The 19,015-nt window shown below is 38.4% G+C and overlaps 1 protein-coding gene across 1 annotated transcript; it reads right to left on the minus strand.

Annotated features, from left to right (window-relative positions):
* Nucleotides 1-129: 129 nt before the first annotated feature.
* On the minus strand, nucleotides 130-16,461 carry LOC138045747 (cysteine-rich motor neuron 1 protein-like). The gene is made up of 10 exons (XM_068892356.1): nucleotides 16,334-16,461; nucleotides 13,226-13,315; nucleotides 9,983-10,025; nucleotides 8,808-9,107; nucleotides 6,677-6,916; nucleotides 5,290-5,526; nucleotides 3,160-3,390; nucleotides 2,341-2,574; nucleotides 1,067-1,204; nucleotides 130-289 (listed from the first exon to the last, which is right to left on the minus strand). The coding sequence occupies exons 2-10, from the start codon at nucleotides 13,310-13,312 to the stop codon at nucleotides 285-287; spliced, it is 1,515 nt and encodes a 504-aa protein (XP_068748457.1). The 5' UTR covers nucleotides 13,313-13,315; nucleotides 16,334-16,461; the 3' UTR covers nucleotides 130-284.
* Between the last annotated feature and the right edge of the window lie 2,554 nt (nucleotides 16,462-19,015).

Genomic DNA, 19,015 nt, shown 5'->3' on the forward strand with positions numbered 1-19,015 from the left:
TCACAGTCATTTCCGACCTGAAGGGAAAAGTTTTTGCCTCCCCAACACTCTCCTGTCCTTCATCCCAGCAAGTAAAAGAGAAAAGAAGCCTTTGCATGGTAAACAGGCAAAACACCGAGAACTCTTAGCTTTTAAATTCTCAAGTTAAGCTCTTTATTTATTTTTTACGTGATCATCGAGAGTTCTTTATACACACTTTAACATTATAGTTAATTTTTAATAGACATTCCTCTTGTCAAAAATTGCTTCATTGCAGATGAAATGGCTGCCAGCTCAATTCCTCGTCATTCTGAAAACGTCAAAGAGAAATAAAGCAAAAACATTAAGATCGTTGCAATTGAATTCTGAAGTTATTAAATGGCTTTTACTATACATAGATACATACATACTTAATTGATTACTTCCCATAGGGACTTTTCATAATGAAACATAATCAACGAAATGACAGAACAGGACAACAGCAACAGCAACTGTTGAGAATCCCAACTGGCCGGAGGCAAACCAGTTGGCTATTTACAAGTGCGACCGAGAAGTTGAACCAGGGACTACCAGGAACAAATTCAACGAGGGGTCAGAAAGAGCCTTGCACCAGGAAACTCTGGATTTCAAGGCAAGCGCCCAAACCACTGGGCCACACTGCCTCTGCTTTGAGAAAATAATAAAAAATGAATGTGTATAACAGCTCCGTTTAGGGGCTTCTGAGAGCCACTAAAGCAGTTGACGAAAATGTGTTTTTGGGGAATCCTGACCAAGCATCTCCTGGCGGAGTACAATACCCATCTCTTGTTTGGAAATCATCGTTTTGTTTCTGACAGCCTATAAAAAATTCGTTAAGGGAATAAAAGTTAACATGCAACGTATGTGGGCCTGCAGAGCCCTGGTAATTGCTCATTAAGCCTATTGCTTTCGACCTCGTGCCCAGGGTCTTGACGACAACACATCAGGTTGAAAGCCGAAAAGAACCTTGGACGAGGCTGCTATCAACTTCTTTCCGTAAAGGTCGTCGTTACTACGTAATTAAGCTCCCTAGTATCTGATAAATTCCTAAGACTGGGCGCGATCTTACCTGATTGGCAGGCACCTTTCTCTACCCTAGTGCAGTTCGCAGAGCCGTCATCTTGACACGTGCACTCAATGCAGTTGCTTCCTGATAACTTTTGCCATTTGTCATCAGGTCCCAGCTGCGTCCCATTGTGATAACATGCTTCAACAAAACGTGACGAAAGCAGATCAATTTGTAATTGAGTAAGCAAGGACCAGTTTAACCAAACAGAAGTAACGGATCCTGAAGAAAGAATCTAAAAAGCCAAAAAGGGAAAGCTGACTGAACGGTGAAGAAATCTATTGTAAAAGCCTCGGCATACCACAGTTGTTGTTTGTAGCACCCTGATGAAGAAAGGCAGTGCTTTTCAAAATATTGGCTTGTTTATGTATTTTATTTCTTTTCTTCACCATTCAATCAACCTTGCTCTTGTTTTATTTTTCGCATCATTTTAGCCTACAGTGCAGTAGTTTCTTAGAAGACGCACTCACAGAAAATTTCAATAGAAAAAGGAAAAGGCAATATTCATCCGCTCTCTCGAATTTTTGAAGCGCTCTATCAAGGGAGATGGTAATAAGTTCATCGCCGAATTCCAGCCCATACCAAATCCAACATGGCGGCTAGCTGAGCTGTCACGCATGCGTGGAAACTTATTGAACACACGCATTGCAGCCGGGCAAGGCTGGCAAGCATCATCATACCGCAAAAAGGAACTTGGATACCTCCAGACAATTACAGGATGTAGTAATAGTTACCATGGCAGAAAGGAGCTCACGAAACGACGTCTCTGGGTTTGGCTAATGTACAATGTATACACCTCTTTAAAACCAATTACCTTTTATTATATATTCCTTTTGTTTTTGTTCTTATTTTTAAAGAACCTCACCACAGCAATCGAAAGCCAACCGTTTGAAATAGGAAATGCATACACCTGTCACTTTTCTTTTCCAACAGACCGTTTTACCAACACGACCGCCATCTTGGATTCTAATGTTCTGAGTCACAAGCTGCCCAAGGCGCAAATTTAGACCTGGCGTGGATTAAACTTGGTTTGCCTTCAAAACTTATTTTTTCGAAGCAGAAATAATCACAATTTTTCTCGTCTCGGGTTAATTCCAACGAGAAACAAAGGATGGAAATGAAACCAATTTCTATACTCAATTTATACCTTATACATTACGAATGCCGTGTCGTGCCACAGTTAAGGTTTGGAAGGGGAACAGGAGGGCAAAATCATTGACTTGAGATTAAGCCATTTGATTTCCTCAAGAAATCAACCTCTCTCATGCAAGACTTACCACAGACTGGGCAACATTGGCCTGGAATCTTGAAAGACTTTTCACAAGCCCCGTTCTGAATATCACAGTCATAAATCTTATGACACGTGTGTTTTCCCGCCTTGCACCTGCATTGTTGACAATACACGACGCTCTTGTCAGCGGATTCCATCAACACCTCCGCGCTCTCACCATCTTTGTACAACTCACCAAGTATTTTGCAGCCAGACGCGTGTTTGTTGGGCTGAGCTGAAACTTAAAGTACAAAAGGGACATCGTTTAACGAGCGACGAAATCAATGAACACAAGAGGCAAAAACAAAATAGCACTGCACGCCCTGCACGTGCGTTTTACATTTTAGTACATTTCAGTTGTCTTCCAAACTACAAAGTTAAATGGCCAAACTTGAGGTTATGAGGAACACTTGAGTACACGACAATAACTTGTTTTTTACATTTCTTTTGACTATTAACGGTGTTTATGCCAATCAAATTCATGGACAATTACCTTATTTTACAAGGATTACGAGTTGGAATAATCGAAAAGTCAGAACCATAACGAGAAATAATATTTTCCAATAACATTCTTGTACACGTAGATGTCGTCGTTTCTGAAGGTTCTTATCCTAGTTGTCCTCTTCCGGGCAGCACCAAGAATAACGACTTGCTGCTGGTTACGACCCAGAAAGTCCGCGAATCATGGTCTTCCGGCTCTTCGATCAAAAAACCGCCATGTCTATTCTGGAGGTAGTGAGTGAGGGGTGATTAGTTCTTGGTCAGGGTTAGGTCTTTGTCAACATCGCCCGTCGTTGATCTTAAAGTTTCTATTTGCTTTACGTACCACATTCAGGACAGCATTGTTCCGGTTTTTGTACGTATCTTATACAGTTTGGGTTCTTTAAAGAACAGTTGAAAAGATGGTGACAATCCGTCAGCTCTCCTCTGTTACACAGACATTGATCACAACTTCCTTCTTTTTCAACTTCGGACATCTTGAATACCTCCATACTCGCTCCGTGTTTGTAGTCCCGTCCGCCCACTTTGCAGGATGGAGGAGGTGGTTTGGTTATAACTGAAAAAAAAAAATTACAAAGTCATTATCAAAGTCAACCAGTACTTTTGACAGTTACAAAAGACTATTTCCACAAAATAGAATTCATTCCGGCTGGATTTAACGGCAGCCATTTAACATAAAGCAACGTCACGTAACGTAATATAACGTAACGTTGTAACGTAACGTAACGTAACATAACATAACGTGACGTGACATGACATGACATGACATGACGTAACATAGTATAATATTTATCATTTCTATAGCGCTTATACTGAGGAATTCTAAGAGCAAACTATTTAAAATTACAAATGCTGCTCAACGATAGATAAATCACTAATTTACAAGAAAAATACACATAGATAAAACTAGTCACTCCCTTTAGCTTCTCCTTATCTTAAATACTCTTTTTCTTTGGCCATTTTAGCTTAATCAAAAATAAGACGCAAACAGTGGTCCAAGGAAGTATGTAACGCTAGTTGTTGGGACTGTCAGAATTTTACTAACTAGCATTAGTATCACCCAACTAGTGGACTAATGCAAATCCTGCATTTTGATTGGCTATGCTACTAGAGGACTATTAGTAATAGCCCTCGAGTAGCGAAAAGCGTGACGCTTTCTTTCGTTTTATTCCCAAATAAATATTTCTTCAACTTGCATTTGCTAACTTTGTTATTGCCTTTTCTTTCCGATTAGTTGGATGATACTAAAACAATTAGACCCTTCGCCCTCAAGGGCCACGGGTCAATAGCCCATTCGGCTTCGCCTCACGGGCTATTGACCCGTAGCCCGCAAGGGCGAAGGGTCTAATTGTTAATTAGTCAGTTATTTTCTACTTTTATTTACCATTATTTGCCTCATTCAGTTAATTGTCTTTGAACCATTAATTAGTTCCTTATATAATTATGTTACATATAAAAAGTTTAAATTGGTAGTTAACGGTCACTTCTGAAGATGTATGTCGAAGCATACGAATAATTTCAAATGAGCTTGTTTATAATGTTTGTCACCGCTGTTTGCGTCTTATTTCTCCTTTATCTGTTTTATGTTGATAAATTTTACATTAATTCAAATTGTAATTTTAATACATTGTCTTACATGTTGCCTTGTTGAGCGCTATTGATTTATCGATAAAAATGGCACTATAGTGAAAGATGATGATGATAGTCATTGTCAGGTAGTAGAAGTAGTAGTAGTAGTAGCAGCAGTAGCAGTGGCAATAGCAGTAGCAGCAGCAGTAGTTGTATAGAGTGAGATAATACACTGACCAATTAAGGCCAGTGGCGGAGTTTTAAGCACAACAGAGGCGTCCAGTTACCCACCAGATAAGCCACTATCAGGGATTTGAACTCTCATGGACTAGCAGATCGAAAAATTTATGTGTCCTTTTGTTCATTGAAAGTTAAAATATCTGTCTTGTATGTTGTTCGTTCCACAACCAGCAGGGAAGGAACAGAATCTCAAAAGCCATTATTATTACTCAAGCCCCTCGAGCACTTCCTCAATCTCATGGTCCACTTAACTCAAACCAACACCATGACCAGTCAGGGCAAGGTTCATTGCACTGTTGCGAGAAGAAAGTCAGACCGGACTTTTCCTGCTGCATGCCTATTTGAAGGTCTTTGTTGCATAACTTAGATCGGCTAAGTCAATCAAAAAAGGCAAACTCCATCAAGCTGCAACAAGGCTAGGTTATTGACGTATTACTACTATTCGGTCATCATCGTCATCAGCACCATCATAATCATCATCATCATTATTATTATTACAATTATTATTATTATTTTTATTATTATTATTGTTATCATTATTATTATTATTATGCATCAAGACGAAAATTAAACGGTTTTTATAGTTTTCATAGTAACGATGAAAAAGTATAGCAACACTGTTTTTCAGTCATTATATTTAGCACACCTCGTGCGCATTCTGGACAGCATTGCCCTGAAGCCTGGACTTGAGCCCCACAGTCAAGTTTATCTGGCTTGCAGTAGTAAATTCTGTGACAATCATAATCCATTTTCCCGTCCATACACGTGCACTGGCGACATTCTGGCATTTGCCCTTGGCCCATGTCCTTTAGAATTTCCATGCTCTCGCCTTGTTTGTATACTTTACCTTCGGCTGAGCAGACGGGTGCACTTTTAGGAACATCTATGGATACAGACGATCAAAATATATCATTAAATTCTTGCCATGGCTTCCCAGTGTTTTCCAAGCAATGGTCGTGTTATCAGTGTAAACAGGTAGGATATTAAGTGTTTTTTGGGAGGGAAAGTTCAAATTTTACAAGCACAAGGGGCTGAGCACACCCTATAGGAGGGTTCCGGGGGCATCCTACGCCGGAACATTTTATAATTTCAAGTCCTCGGCCGGAAACGCGATTTCCACTATTCTGAGGCAAAGTCAGGGTGTTTTAATATCATTTTTAAAAGTTAAAATGCCATTCTTTTTGCATCAAAATGAAACAAAGCTGCGTATAAAACTACGATAAAAATATACTGCATTTGATCTTTTCTTCAATTTTGTGTTTCGTCAAAGACGGGATCAACAAAAAGCATTCTTCGGGGGTATCTTTCTGCAAAAAAAGCTGAACCACAGCATCGTCACGGAAGTCAACGGACTTTTCGTAGTGAATGTTCAATAGAGTCAAAACCCTGAGAGCCTTAACTTACATGATTATCAATTTATTGCATTTAAGATTGACTGTATTTACTTTATATTTGTACAGGTTTTTGACGTTAGCTGTTTTAATTTATTAGGGGGTCCGATCGAACCATCTAGGCGCCAACAAGGGGTTACGTTTATACTAGTTCCAATACACGAGAGCCGGATGGGAGCACCTAGTCTGAACCTGGCCTTGGAGCGCCTTTACACTTTTGTGACTATGTTTTATCAAGCTATTAGGTGCGGTTACACGGTGCACTTTTACTGTGGTAAATTGCCTTTTCACCACGGGAAACTGTATTTAGTAGTGTGACCGACGCTTCCCGAGGTAAATTTCCCGTGTTAAATATCCATGGATACGTCAAAAAGATCAGTGGAAGCGCCCATGACATTTAACGTGGGAAGTTCGAAGGGTGTTTTGATGCCCGAGGTACAAGAGCCAATCGCTATGCTGATGAAGTTGTGATTAAGTTTCCCGCCAATGAATTGCGTGAGATTTCGTTTTACCTCGGTAATCTTCGTAACGTGTGACCCCTAGTTAACGCGGTATACTAAAACTCAAGTGTGAGGCACCGCGGGATAATTTACCATGGGAAATGGCATTTACCATGGTGAGTGTAACCGCACCTATTAATACCTCGTTCGCAGGCAGGGCAGCATTGATCTGGTCTCTTTACATAGCGATCGCAACTGGAATCATTTAGAACACAATGGAAAATGTGGTGGCAATCGACTAGCAATCCATTTTGACACGTGCACTGGTCACATACACCATTCACCAGGTTTCCATTGTAGACTTCCATGCTTTGGCCATCTGTAAAGGTGTATCCATCGACGTTGCAAGTAGAATCAGCTGCCTTTGGTTGTATTGGGTTCCCTGAGGTTAAAAATCAATAAACTTCTCAAAGTGTGATAAAGCAAAAGATCGGAAATAGCGGTTTATGACCGAAAGTGGAGAGCAATTTGAAGACGCAACTATAGATGATTAAGGTGTATTGTGCCCGTGGGGAGGATTCGAAAACTAGTATCTTGGCGACGTGCAAAAAGGCAACTTATAAATCAGATTTGTAGGCAAGACTTCCGTAACGCTTCTCGCATGCGCATGCTCTGCCCTTTGAATCGACATTGTGTCTGCGGCGTTACGGTTTTAGGTTCGAATCCTGCTTCGGACTCTCATTTTTCAATTGTCCTTTTTCCCGTCGCCAAGCAACTAATTTCCTATATTTGAAGATTTTACCATTGCAATTGTTACTTTCGGTCACTGGCTGAAAAATGCCAGACTTTTCCCTTACCATTGGCAGGGGTAAAATGAAACCCAATCGTGACTCATCACCTGGTGTTTTTTTTTTTCCGTGCCTAGGGACAGGATTTCAATTTAATGCAATTACTTACATTTTTATTACTTAAAAATGTAGGCGCGTGGCTTTGCAGAGCCCGCAGAACACTGAGCAGGATCCGGATACGTTTCCCATTTAGTACGCAGAAAAACGACCCAAGAGCTCAACGGGTAGAGCATATCCGATCGGTGTTTCGGAGGTCGTAGGTTCGAACCCTCATAAGTATCCAATCTTTCAGTTGTCCTGTCGCAAAGCAACTATTTGCTCAACGCCTTTCCTTATGGACAGCCCCATGCATTGCAATCTTCATTATTATACCATTCCATTATTCGTCTGGAAGTGCGTCATTGAGTAAACTAGTGAAGAGCATTCACTGGTCTCTTCCAGTCTACCATCAAAGCTTTTCAGGGTTAACTGATAAATTCTTACGTTCAAAAGGTGCGCATGATTCCATACAGATAGCTCTTTATGAAATACACTACTCGGTAGTTCTGATTAGAAACGATAGCCTTAAGGCAAAAAATGTAAACAAAGATTTCCCTTTACCACACCTCTTGTCATGCAGTTTGAAGTGAATTCAGGAAAAAAAAAAGTGCCCAAGTCTAGAACAAGGCGAGGCCACAAAAGTTTGGACTACCTGTCCGAGCCGATTTAACTAGCATCTGTGTTTTTCATACGATTTTGACGCTTATGAAGAGCTTTGAGAGGTAGCCTCAATTTTCCGAAAAGACATGAAGGTCAAACCATTTGCGGATGTAACTCCAATATCAACACTTTCTCCTCAGTCATTTTAATGACTCTCGGTCTCTGATTGTGGTGTGTATCATTTGATGCTATCCTCGACCGGTGGCTCAGGTAGTTGAGCATGGAGCTTTCGTGCGGGAGATCGTGAGTTTAAACCCCGGTTGTCCCAAACGGTCAGACTCTTTAGTCTTATATAATACGGACTATAAACCGGAGGCCCCGTCTCAGAATCCTGAGACAAGTGCCACAAGCGTCATTTTACCGCTCAACCAGTCAGCATTTTGAATCTTTTGGAACAGCAAGATAAATCTGCTTTCAATAGAGCTATCAATAATTATATGCTAGGTGCATGATTCCAAAAAAAAAAAAAGAAATAAAATTTAATTTGCGTAGGAGAAGGTGTCATCTTCCTCAGATAAAAACGGAGAGGTACAAGAAAACCTTTGTAAATAGACTCATTTTTGAACATAATTTAGTATAGCATTATTTTTATATCATATTATTATTGTATTTTATCGTCTATGTTTTAATATATTTTCACTGTAACTTAGAATATGTATTTTTATCCTTTGACTGAATAAAGACTATTATTATTTTTATTTATTATTACCATTACCATTAAACAACAAATTGTTTTGTAACAATAAACTAGTCTCAAAGTAGATTGAGAAACTCTTAAAATCTTACCAACGAGGCGATAGACGTAATTTGCATTTTGCTTGCCAACTCCATTGAAGCAGTTTTTGCTTTTTCTGCGAAACATATAGTTTTCGTTTTTACTAGACCAGCACTCTCCATAAAATTGAATTCCAACTATTTTATAGCCCTTTTTGAATGCCTCCTCGGCGCAAGCTTGAATAACATGAGTCATATTAGGATAGTACTTCCAGATCCATCCGTTTCCTCTGAAGCTTTTCACCAATTTTTCCAATGACCTGTTTTTCCTACTATCGGAGAAACAATCAACAGGAATGTAGCTGACTTCAACTGCAAGAGAAAAGCGAGAGCCAGATTTTAGCTTCGAAATGAAGCTTAAGAACGCGACGGACGGATACCAGAAGTGAGAATTTCGCATGCCCGGGACGGTGGTGTCTCCCTGGATTTTTCAACTAATCGTCTCTTATAGTGAAAAAGTGCTTTGCAATATAAATGTGTGGTGCATGGTCAAGAAAACTAAAAAAGGAAAACAGCTCCCTTTTGGTTCCCGTCCCGTCCCGTCCCGTCCCGTTCAAGAGCGTCGCATGAGGGCGGGGGTTCTAAAATGAGGATAAATAAAAGTCTCACAAATAAATTACACTCCTCTCTTCAAACAAAAGTAGTATGTAGATCCCTTCCCACTCCCCCCATTGAAACAATCCGATGCTAGGTACCTCTTCTACCTTCAAATATTTGCTTCATCAACATCTTCATTTGTTGTTAATAGATTCAATGTATATGCCCACAGAAACAAATGATTTGAAATTATTAAATAAATGCACAAGTTGAACTGTTTGTAAAATAAATCCCCAAAGATGCCGTAACAATTATTATTATCACCTGTATCATATTGATAATGACACTTGGCAGAAGCGTAATGGGGTATCCAAGGATATTTTAAGTTTTGTTTTTCTCTCAACCAATTGGTCTCGACTTGAATAAGGGTTATGTTTTTTGAAACTATTTCATCATTTTCGAGTATTCAATGTAACCTTTTAAATCTTTTTTCAGAAATATGAAAGGGCACGTCAAACCTTTTTATCCCGGTATCAGATGTGATTTCATACACTTTTACACTGACAGGCAGTTCGGGACAAGGGATCTACGCTTCTCCCGATTATATTTAAGTCTCATGTCAATCACCATTTCCAGGATAACCTTCTCACCGTTTACATCCCTAACAGCAATGGTTTTGGATTCCCTCGCCTCCTGCAAACAACGGACAATAAAATTTTAATGTGTGGAAGACAATTTTTGTCACTGATTATAATTATTACTATTATCGTTATCAATATTAATGTTATCATCATCATCATTATTAGTCTGGGTAATCAAATAGTATCAAATGCAGGTGGTGACGAGTGAAATTAGGGAATAATTTCACGCGTGCTTTGTCCAATATCAAATAATTTCCCGAGCCCGCTTTAGGCGAGGGAAATTATTTGATTTTTGGACAAAACACAATCGAAATCATTCCCTAATTTCACGAGTATACCATTTGATTAGCTATTAACGTCATAGGTGACAAATTACGTTCATAAGACGTCACTTTGACACCGTAGAAAAAGTTGCCATGGCAACATTGTAATTTCACATGTGAAATTATAAATTAACGCTGAAATTTCGCGCCAAAGTTAAAGAGACATTTGTCACCCGTGTTGTTGCTGTTGCTTTTGTTGTTATTATTATTATTATTATTATTATTATTATTATTATTATTATTATTATTATTATTATTATTATTATTATTATTATTATTATTATTATTACCAAAACTTCTTAGCAGCACGAAGTAAGATATCGCTTTGATGATCCATACGATGTTTTTGAAATTCATATTTAATCAATACATGTTTCGGATGAAACATCATCCATCGTCAGTTGACAAATGAGAAATAAACTAAAGTTGAGCAATAAATAGTGTAACAAAGTGAGATATAACATGAATAATTAAGGATGAAGGCGAGAACAGAATAAAAACACCCAACCACGAAACAAAACAGAAAAAACCAAACTGTTTAGGCTAAGAAAAGAAACTAATTAGTATGAAAGGGATAAATTAAGATGTTTGACTTGGGAATTTAAAGATGGCTGCTCCCAAAGGATATGCATGGCTTCTTTGATTTTCAATTGGAAACGTGTGGAAGCAGAGTCGAGGATTTTAAAACAGTCTTCTGAACACCGGGAGCGACAATTTTCAGAACCTCTCAAGTGCTTAAATATGTGGGAATGTTTGTCGGAGGCGAGATGTTCACGGATGCGAGTGGCGAAATGTCTATTGGTTTCACCAATATAACAGGCATTACAGCCTGCACATGAAAACTTGTAAATGACTCGCGATCGTAAACCCGCAGGGATGGGATCCTTCGCCCCAAACCAACTCCTAATTTTAAACGGGGTGAACACCAACTTAATTTCCAGGTCGCTGCAAAATTTGTTGACTAATTTCTTAATTCTGCGTTTTGTTATGATGGAAAAGGACCGATGTACGGTAATTTAAAATACAAACAATTGTCCTTCCGAGCAACACTCTGAGAGGAATCGGAGGTAAAGTAATTGTTGAGAAATTTTCTAACAACATTCTCGATAACGCTAGAAGGAAACAAATTCTTCCTTAATGTTTTGGTGAGGTTGCTTATGTCCAAGTGAAAACCAGTCCAAGTATTACTAATTTTAAATACTCGGTCAACCAGAGTGCGTACTAGTCCTAATTTGTAACTGAAAGGTACAAAGTTGTAATAATTAGTGAGAAGACCGGTGTAGGTCTTCTTGTGGAAAACCATCTAATTCTTAGATGTGCTTTTAGATAACCATAGTAATCAGGGCATTATTACCTCGGTTTTCCACAAGAAGACCTACACCGGTCTTCTCACTAATTATTACAGCTTTGTACCTTTCAGTTACAAATTAGGACTAGTACCTGTAGTACGCACTCTGGTTGACCGAGTATTTAAAATTAGTAATACTTGGACTGGTTTTCACTTGGACATAAGCAACCTTACCAAAACATTAAAGTAAGAATTTGTTTCCTTCTAGCGTTATCGAGAATGTTGTTAGAAAATTTCTCAACAATTACTTTACCTCCGATTCCTCTCAGAGTGTTGCTCGGAAGGACAATTGTTTGTATTTTAAATTACCGTACATCGGTCCCTTTTCCATCATAACAAAACGCAGAATTAAGAAATTAGTCAACAAATTTTGCAGCGACCTGGAAATTAAGTTGGTGTTCACCCCGTTTAAAATTAGGAGTTGGTTTGGGGCGAAGGATCCTATCCCTGCGGGTTTACGATCGCGAGTCATTTACAAGTTTTCATGTGCAGGCTGTAATGCCTGTTATATTGGTGAAACCAATAGACATTTCGCCACTCGCATCCGTGAACATCTCGCCTCCGACAAACATTCCCACATATTTAAGCACTTGAGAGGTTCTGAAAATTGTCGCTCCCGGTGTTCAGAAGACTGTTTTAAAATCCTCGACTCTGCTTCCACACGTTTCCAATTGAAAATCAAAGAAGCCATGCATATCCTTTGGGAGCAGCCATCTTTAAATTCCCAAGTCAAACATCTTAATTTATCCCTTTCATACTAATTAGTTTCTTTTCTTAGCCTAAACAGTTTGGTTTTTTCTGTTTTGTTTCGTGGTTGGGTGTTTTTATTCTGTTCTCGCCTTCATCCTTAATTATTCATGTTATATCTCACTTTGTTACACTATTTATTGCTCAACTTTAGTTTATTTCTCATTTGTCAACTGACGATGGATGATGTTTCATCCGAAACATGTATTGATTAAATATGAATTTCAAAAACATCGTATGGATCATCAAAGCGATATTATTATTATTATTATTATTATTATTATTACTATGATTTCATACATCTTCGATCATGGCCATAAACATCATCATCATCATCAGTTATGATGATGATTCTTATTATTATTATTACATTTTAACGACTTTATTCCTACATTACTCTGCAATACTACAACTCCTTTCTACTGTACATTACAGTAGTGGATTAATATCACTTGCTTCACAGTAACCAAGGTTATAAAACAGTTGTTAATAGAGTGCATGTTGGCACGGGTGTGGTCAGTGTACAGATGCGGTCACATCGTGGTAACTGGCTTAGCAACTAAATATTGGTACTCTTTTCTTCGCTAAGTCCGTCGAGCTCAAATGAAAAAAATATATAGAAAAACAAACAAAACAAAAACAAAAACTTTGGCGGCTGAAAAATGACTCCGCGAAAACTGGAGGTGCATGAGAGCACGAAAAAAATGGCCACTAGTCACCAGACTTCACACGGCTGTTAACTTCATACCTTCGCTCAATATATTAGGAACTGCTCGTAGTCGAGTGGAAGACTCTAACTTTGCTGACAATAATTTATGATCGTTTGCACGGTACCTTTGTGATGTATGATTTCCCATCTGTTGTCAAAATCACGATGCTGATGAGTACCATTAAAGCTTGAAGAAATACTCGAGAATCCATCACCTTTTGAAAAAAATTTACGTAAGAGTCTCTATGTGAGATATTTATGGAATGGAAACTAGTTTTATACACAAAATGAAATAGTTCCCTATTCACCAATGAAACTCGACCTGTTTCCGTTATTTTGGTAAACTATTAGTAGTTAAGACTAATTGGTAAAACGTCAAAGTAGTTATAAGGACAATTGACTGTCGCTGAGACTTACCGTGTTGTGTATTTAACAATTATTCCATGAGCGCGCGTTGGATATGAGATGATAGATAGCCAACGAGGCGCGTAGCGCCGAGTTGGCTATAATCATCTCGTATCCAACAAGCGCGAGTGGAATAATTGTTTTATTAAAAACGCCCCCAAAATATGGAAAACTAGACTACAATAAATATGAAAAGGCCCAAAAAATCATGCATATGCTTGCCGTGTTTGTAGATCATGGTATAATGGCTCACAACCCATGATGGCTTAGCCAATCAAAACTCTCGATTTGCATTATCCAATGATCCAGTTTTTAATAAAAAATTATGATATTCCATGCCTAATCATTTACTAACTGATTAATATTATATATTAAATTTTCAATCTCGGATATTGCATTTCTAGCTTTCAGATTGGCTCACTCAATCTTGGTTACCAGCTCACATACCGTAATGACCATATTTGGAAACTGATTGCGTCGGTCGTTTTGAAAATATCGTTTACGTCATAGAAAGCGCGACGCACGGGGTTTTATTCACGAGTTGTTTTGTGACACAACATCCTGTCGTTCTGTAAGTAAAACAGTTCAGAATTGTAAAATAATGATTCTCGCTCAAAAAAACCCATTACTTCTAAGCCTTCTAGTTGATGTTCCTATTCGTGCAGAATAATTGTTTTTCATCTTATCCCTTGAGACCTGGGTGAGAATGGTGTTTGTTAGTTTGTTATTATTGGTTTGAGCAGGTTGAAGTTTTGGCAGCTATTCAGCTGATATGGACCTGATATACCCACCCACCCATATACTCACAGAGGACAGCCACAACAAAGAAATAATTATATGTTATTTGCCAGCTGGGAGGTCCGTATAGCAAAAAACTGTGACTAAGGTCTTGAAAATGCTGCCCGAGGCCGCAGGCCGAAGGCAGCTTTTTCAAGACCGAAGTCACAGTTTTTCGCTAATCGCGCCGACCCTTAGCTGGTAAATAACTTATTTGTTTTATTCCTCTCTCTCTCTTCCTTCCTCACTGCAATCACTTTTTTAGTTGTTGACTCGTACCGCGCTTGATAGCGAATGTAGTATTAAAGCGACTTACAAACTGAACGTTTCAAACATTGGGTAACATTAAACAAGTTAGGTAACATCACCAACGGTCTGGCAAGCTCTCATATATTAAGAGTTAATATTTGTTTTTTTCGGGATATACTTTTTAGATATTACTTTTTCTGAGCAGCAGTGAACCATTTGATTAGTCTAATTTGGAACTCTCCTAGGCAGGGACACCTGAATTTTCTTTTGCACAATATATACAAAAAAAAAAAGAGAAATATATATATTTTTGAATTCTATTTCCAAACCTCTTGTCTAATAAAAAGTAACTTCCGTATGTAAACGACGGATTCGGTGTAAAAAAAGAAATGGAAATTTAAGGTCATCACACAAGCTCACGCAACCAAGGCTAGGATTCCGCCCGCCGTGAGCGTGCCGGATGAGAAAATTCCGCCCGACCCCGGAACCAATCAGATTGCAGGATTTGTTGAATTCCGCCCGCTCACGCACTGAGGAAAAAAGTATAATAAAGGTATGTTTAAAATAACATTTTAGTAGGTGTTTTACAGTGTGAATCTCCGTAAAAGCGAGGGATTTCTAAGTTCTATTCCATGTATTCCTATTCCGGAATACAGCCAATCGAGCGAACCGTAAGATCAAACAACCGACAAAAAACTCAATCTTGATTCGCTTCAACGCGATTATTACACCGTTACATTCATACATTAATGAAAAAATAATTTTAATTTTTTTTTTAAGCTATTAGGGAACGAATGAAGACGGATTTTTCCTTTAAAGTGAATCGGTGCGTGGACCAGGAATTGTCATATAGCAGACTAATTGAAAATATATGAAATGTCATAATGTATTTAAACAGCGGATGGGAATGATTTTGACAAACATGATCCTCAGAAGAAAGCAACTTGCAGACGTGGCTTGATGGACATCACATTCCTCAATGCAAGTACGTACGTACTGACAGAAGATACTTCGGAGTCTAGCGATATCACTTAATCTGGATACACGAAGCCTATAGAAACATTCGATATTAGAACCTATGATTGTAAATTTGAACTCGTCGAACAGCTTGTGAGTTCGTGTTGTGTTTTAAGTGAGGTTTAAAAGAACTCCAGATTAAGAATATATGAGTATTTCAGCTAGCTACGGACTTCGTTTCGTTGGCCAGTTACGGAAAGTTAAAAAAATCGCAGATGAGGAAACGAACGTCATTTGCACGCTCGTGAACAGAATGATCTTCATTTTTGTTTTCGCGTTGATCACTAGTTTTCTTCAGAAACTCAATAAATCTAAGGGATGCGAATTGGAAACACTGAGCATCTGCGCTTTCCTCCTGCCATTTTAAAGTGGACGTTTTTTTAGGGCGTGGGGAAAGAGAGGGAAGAAGTTTTTCCGGATGGAAAGAAAACTGCCTTCCGCGAAAACAAAACAATACTATTGCGAACAAACGAACAATTTATTCCTGAATGATGTCGACTTTACCATTTCCAGTTCCAATTTGGTTTTTCCTCGGCATTTTTTTGTGTAGCGAATGTTAGTAACGATAGCCTATAATTGCACAGGTGTAAAAAAACTTGTACGTAATGTGAAGTTTTTCCAAAATTGCCTAAAGTTAAGGGTTTTACAATGCAATCTATTGTTTGTTTCCTTGGCGAAATAACGTCTATCCTTGCGCGTTTGATATCAAGAAAAAAATAGTTTTTAGGTTACATTTCTAAGATTTCTTCTAAAGTTATTTAGTTTATCAAGAAATAAATTCTTACCCAACGAAACGTTCAACAATTTCCAGAGGTTATATGCCAAGCTTGCTGGTACTAAGTGAGGACGAACTGATTTAATTCCAAGCGCTAGTAACGACAAGTCTTGATTCGGCTGTCAAGCTTGGTCAAAATTCAAAATCTCTGCAAATATGTATTTGAAAATCCAATCGCTTTGTCAATCTCACCAAACAAAGTTTTTCCCCTGGAGTGTAAATATTAAAACAAATCCATCGAAAAGCAAATATCACTCTTAACACTTCCTGAAGAAAGGAAAACTTTTAAAGTAGTCATTACTAATTATCGATCTGCTCAGTGATTCTAAAGTGCATAGGTAAAAAAAAAAAACAGGATCTCTTCTCCTTTCTAGTGTTAATCCTTCAACGTTTCAGCTTGAGAGACCTGATTTCAGACAACGAACCAGGGTGGAAAATTATGGACGCATATTTTTAGGCTGTCCAAGTCTGAGACTTCGTAAAAACAAATATCACACCCAAAAGCTGTGACGTTGTACTGATCTGTTTTCTAATAATCACAAATAAACTGTGGCAAAGAGCCAGCTCAAAGGCAATGAATTATTTAATGCAATTATCACCAAACCAAGTACATCTCAAATTAAGGTATTTTGATTTTGAAATATTCGAAATTTGTTGCAAAAACTCGTTCCACCGAGGCAAATGTTTCTCAACAATGTTGTCAGAGGTTTGAGGCAATTTAATGAAGGCAATTATTTATTTTACAAAGTAACTAAAACATGGAAAATAGTGAAAAAGAATATATAGAAACAAACTTTTAAATAAAAAAAAAAAAAGTATAGTTTCTTGGGCATTCATAATATTAAGGCAAGGCAGTTGGGCTTGGTGTTTGAAAGAATTAAATGAGTTCCTTTTCAAGAAAGTTGTCTTAGGCTTTATCATCGATAAACGCAAGATATACAAAAAAATAATTTGGTTATCGGAAGCAAATAAAAGGAAAAGTAGCTTAGTAATTGGTTTAATTTTGCGTAGGAACCATAGTTTGAGCGGAAGGTCAAATCAGCTGACATGTAACTGGCATGATTTCAGCTGACACGTGAAAAACTAATTTGGAGCTCTTCATATTTTTTCGGATCTTTTTGAAGCAATTAGCAATAGTATACACCATGCAAGCATTTTTCGGAGAATTTTTTTTCTTGGTAAATTACCTTACCTTTTTTAATGTGCCTAGTCTATTCAGTAGGTCTTTATTTGCACGTACCAGGGGATTGTTACACGAGATCAAACGTGGAGATACATTTGAGTCTTTCTCCCCTTCTGTTTAACTTGTTTAGAAGCCATCTGTATTATTCGCATGCGCCGCACGCAATCTAGAAAGTCGGCTATTAGCTGAGCACACCCCGCAAGTGAAGTGTAAAATTAAAAAAAACCACATGATGCGCAAAACTCGTTTCCAGTCTCCATATGAATTGCGGACTTTTAGAAAGAACTTGCACCACAAACCAAAAGGAAAAACCTAATCTTTAGTTCGAATGAAAATTGGAGATTTCATGTAGTCTTTGTGGAGTCTACCCAAACGTTGAGCTAAACCCATTCAATTTTGTCCTTTTGGAGGTCTGTTCCAAAGACGGGAAATACGGTATTTCACTCATACAGAGTTTTTTTCCAAAGTCAACATGGAAGAGGAGATGGATGATGCGTTTGACACAAACAGCGAGGGAACTGACGAACAGTTACTGTATTGGAGTTCGTCAAAAACAACAAAGGCCTCCTTTAGGAGCCACCACATTTGTAAAAGTTTATAACCATTTCTTCTTTGCTGTGTCTTCACCTTCGCTCGGCCGTCCCACCTTGTAGCTCAGTCGGTAGAGCGGCGGCGGAGATCTAACCCGAAGGTCGTGGGTTCAATTCCCACCCTGGTCAGAGTTTTTCTCTGTCCTTGTGTGGGCCCATTTCCATCTGTAGGGCTAACGCTCACATGGTTCATATGGGATTGAAATCCAGCACTTCACATTACACTCTATTCAGTTAACCTTGTTTAAAATATAAGTGCTACACGGCCAACGTTTGTATAAACGTAACCTTTCCTTGTACTTATAAGTGAATACACGCCAATTCGGTGTTATTTAAAAGCAATGAAAAAGAGAGTTTTTTTTTAAATTGTCGACTATAAGCCGAGACCCACTGCTAGGCTCATATTTCGCTGAACTCTAGCTTAGGTTGTGCCAAAAATAGCTTGGCGTATAGCCGAATAAATACTTAGGAATCGTTTTGATGTTACGTCGTTAACGCCGCCATGTTGGTGGACGAAAACAAAAAATGTTCAGTTCACCATTGTTCAGTCTGTGTATTTAGAGATTGCCTGAAGACAAACTTATAAGAAATTCGCAGTACTTTTTCCGTTCGTGGAGACTTAGCAATACCCACTCTCGAAACTTAATCTGGGGTGCTTTCCGTTCGACCAGAAGTTTTAGTTATCAACGAATATTGCCACAAAATAAAAACTCGATGAGGCCCGATGACATCCGATGAGGAATTCGAATGATTTAATGGGACGGGATTTTCGGGTATTTCCGGCATTCCCGGGAACCTTAGGCCGACCATTTCACGAGGTATACCCAAATTTCCCAAAAAAAAATCCGGGATATTTCAATTCCATTCGAAACCTTACCCGGATTTTCCCAAAGTTTTGGTCAAATGAAAAGCGCTCTTG

The sequence above is a fragment of the Montipora capricornis genome, chromosome 1 (assembly GCF_036669925.1).
Source record: "Montipora capricornis isolate CH-2021 chromosome 1, ASM3666992v2, whole genome shotgun sequence".
Classification (NCBI taxonomy): Eukaryota; Metazoa; Cnidaria; class Anthozoa; order Scleractinia; family Acroporidae; genus Montipora; species Montipora capricornis.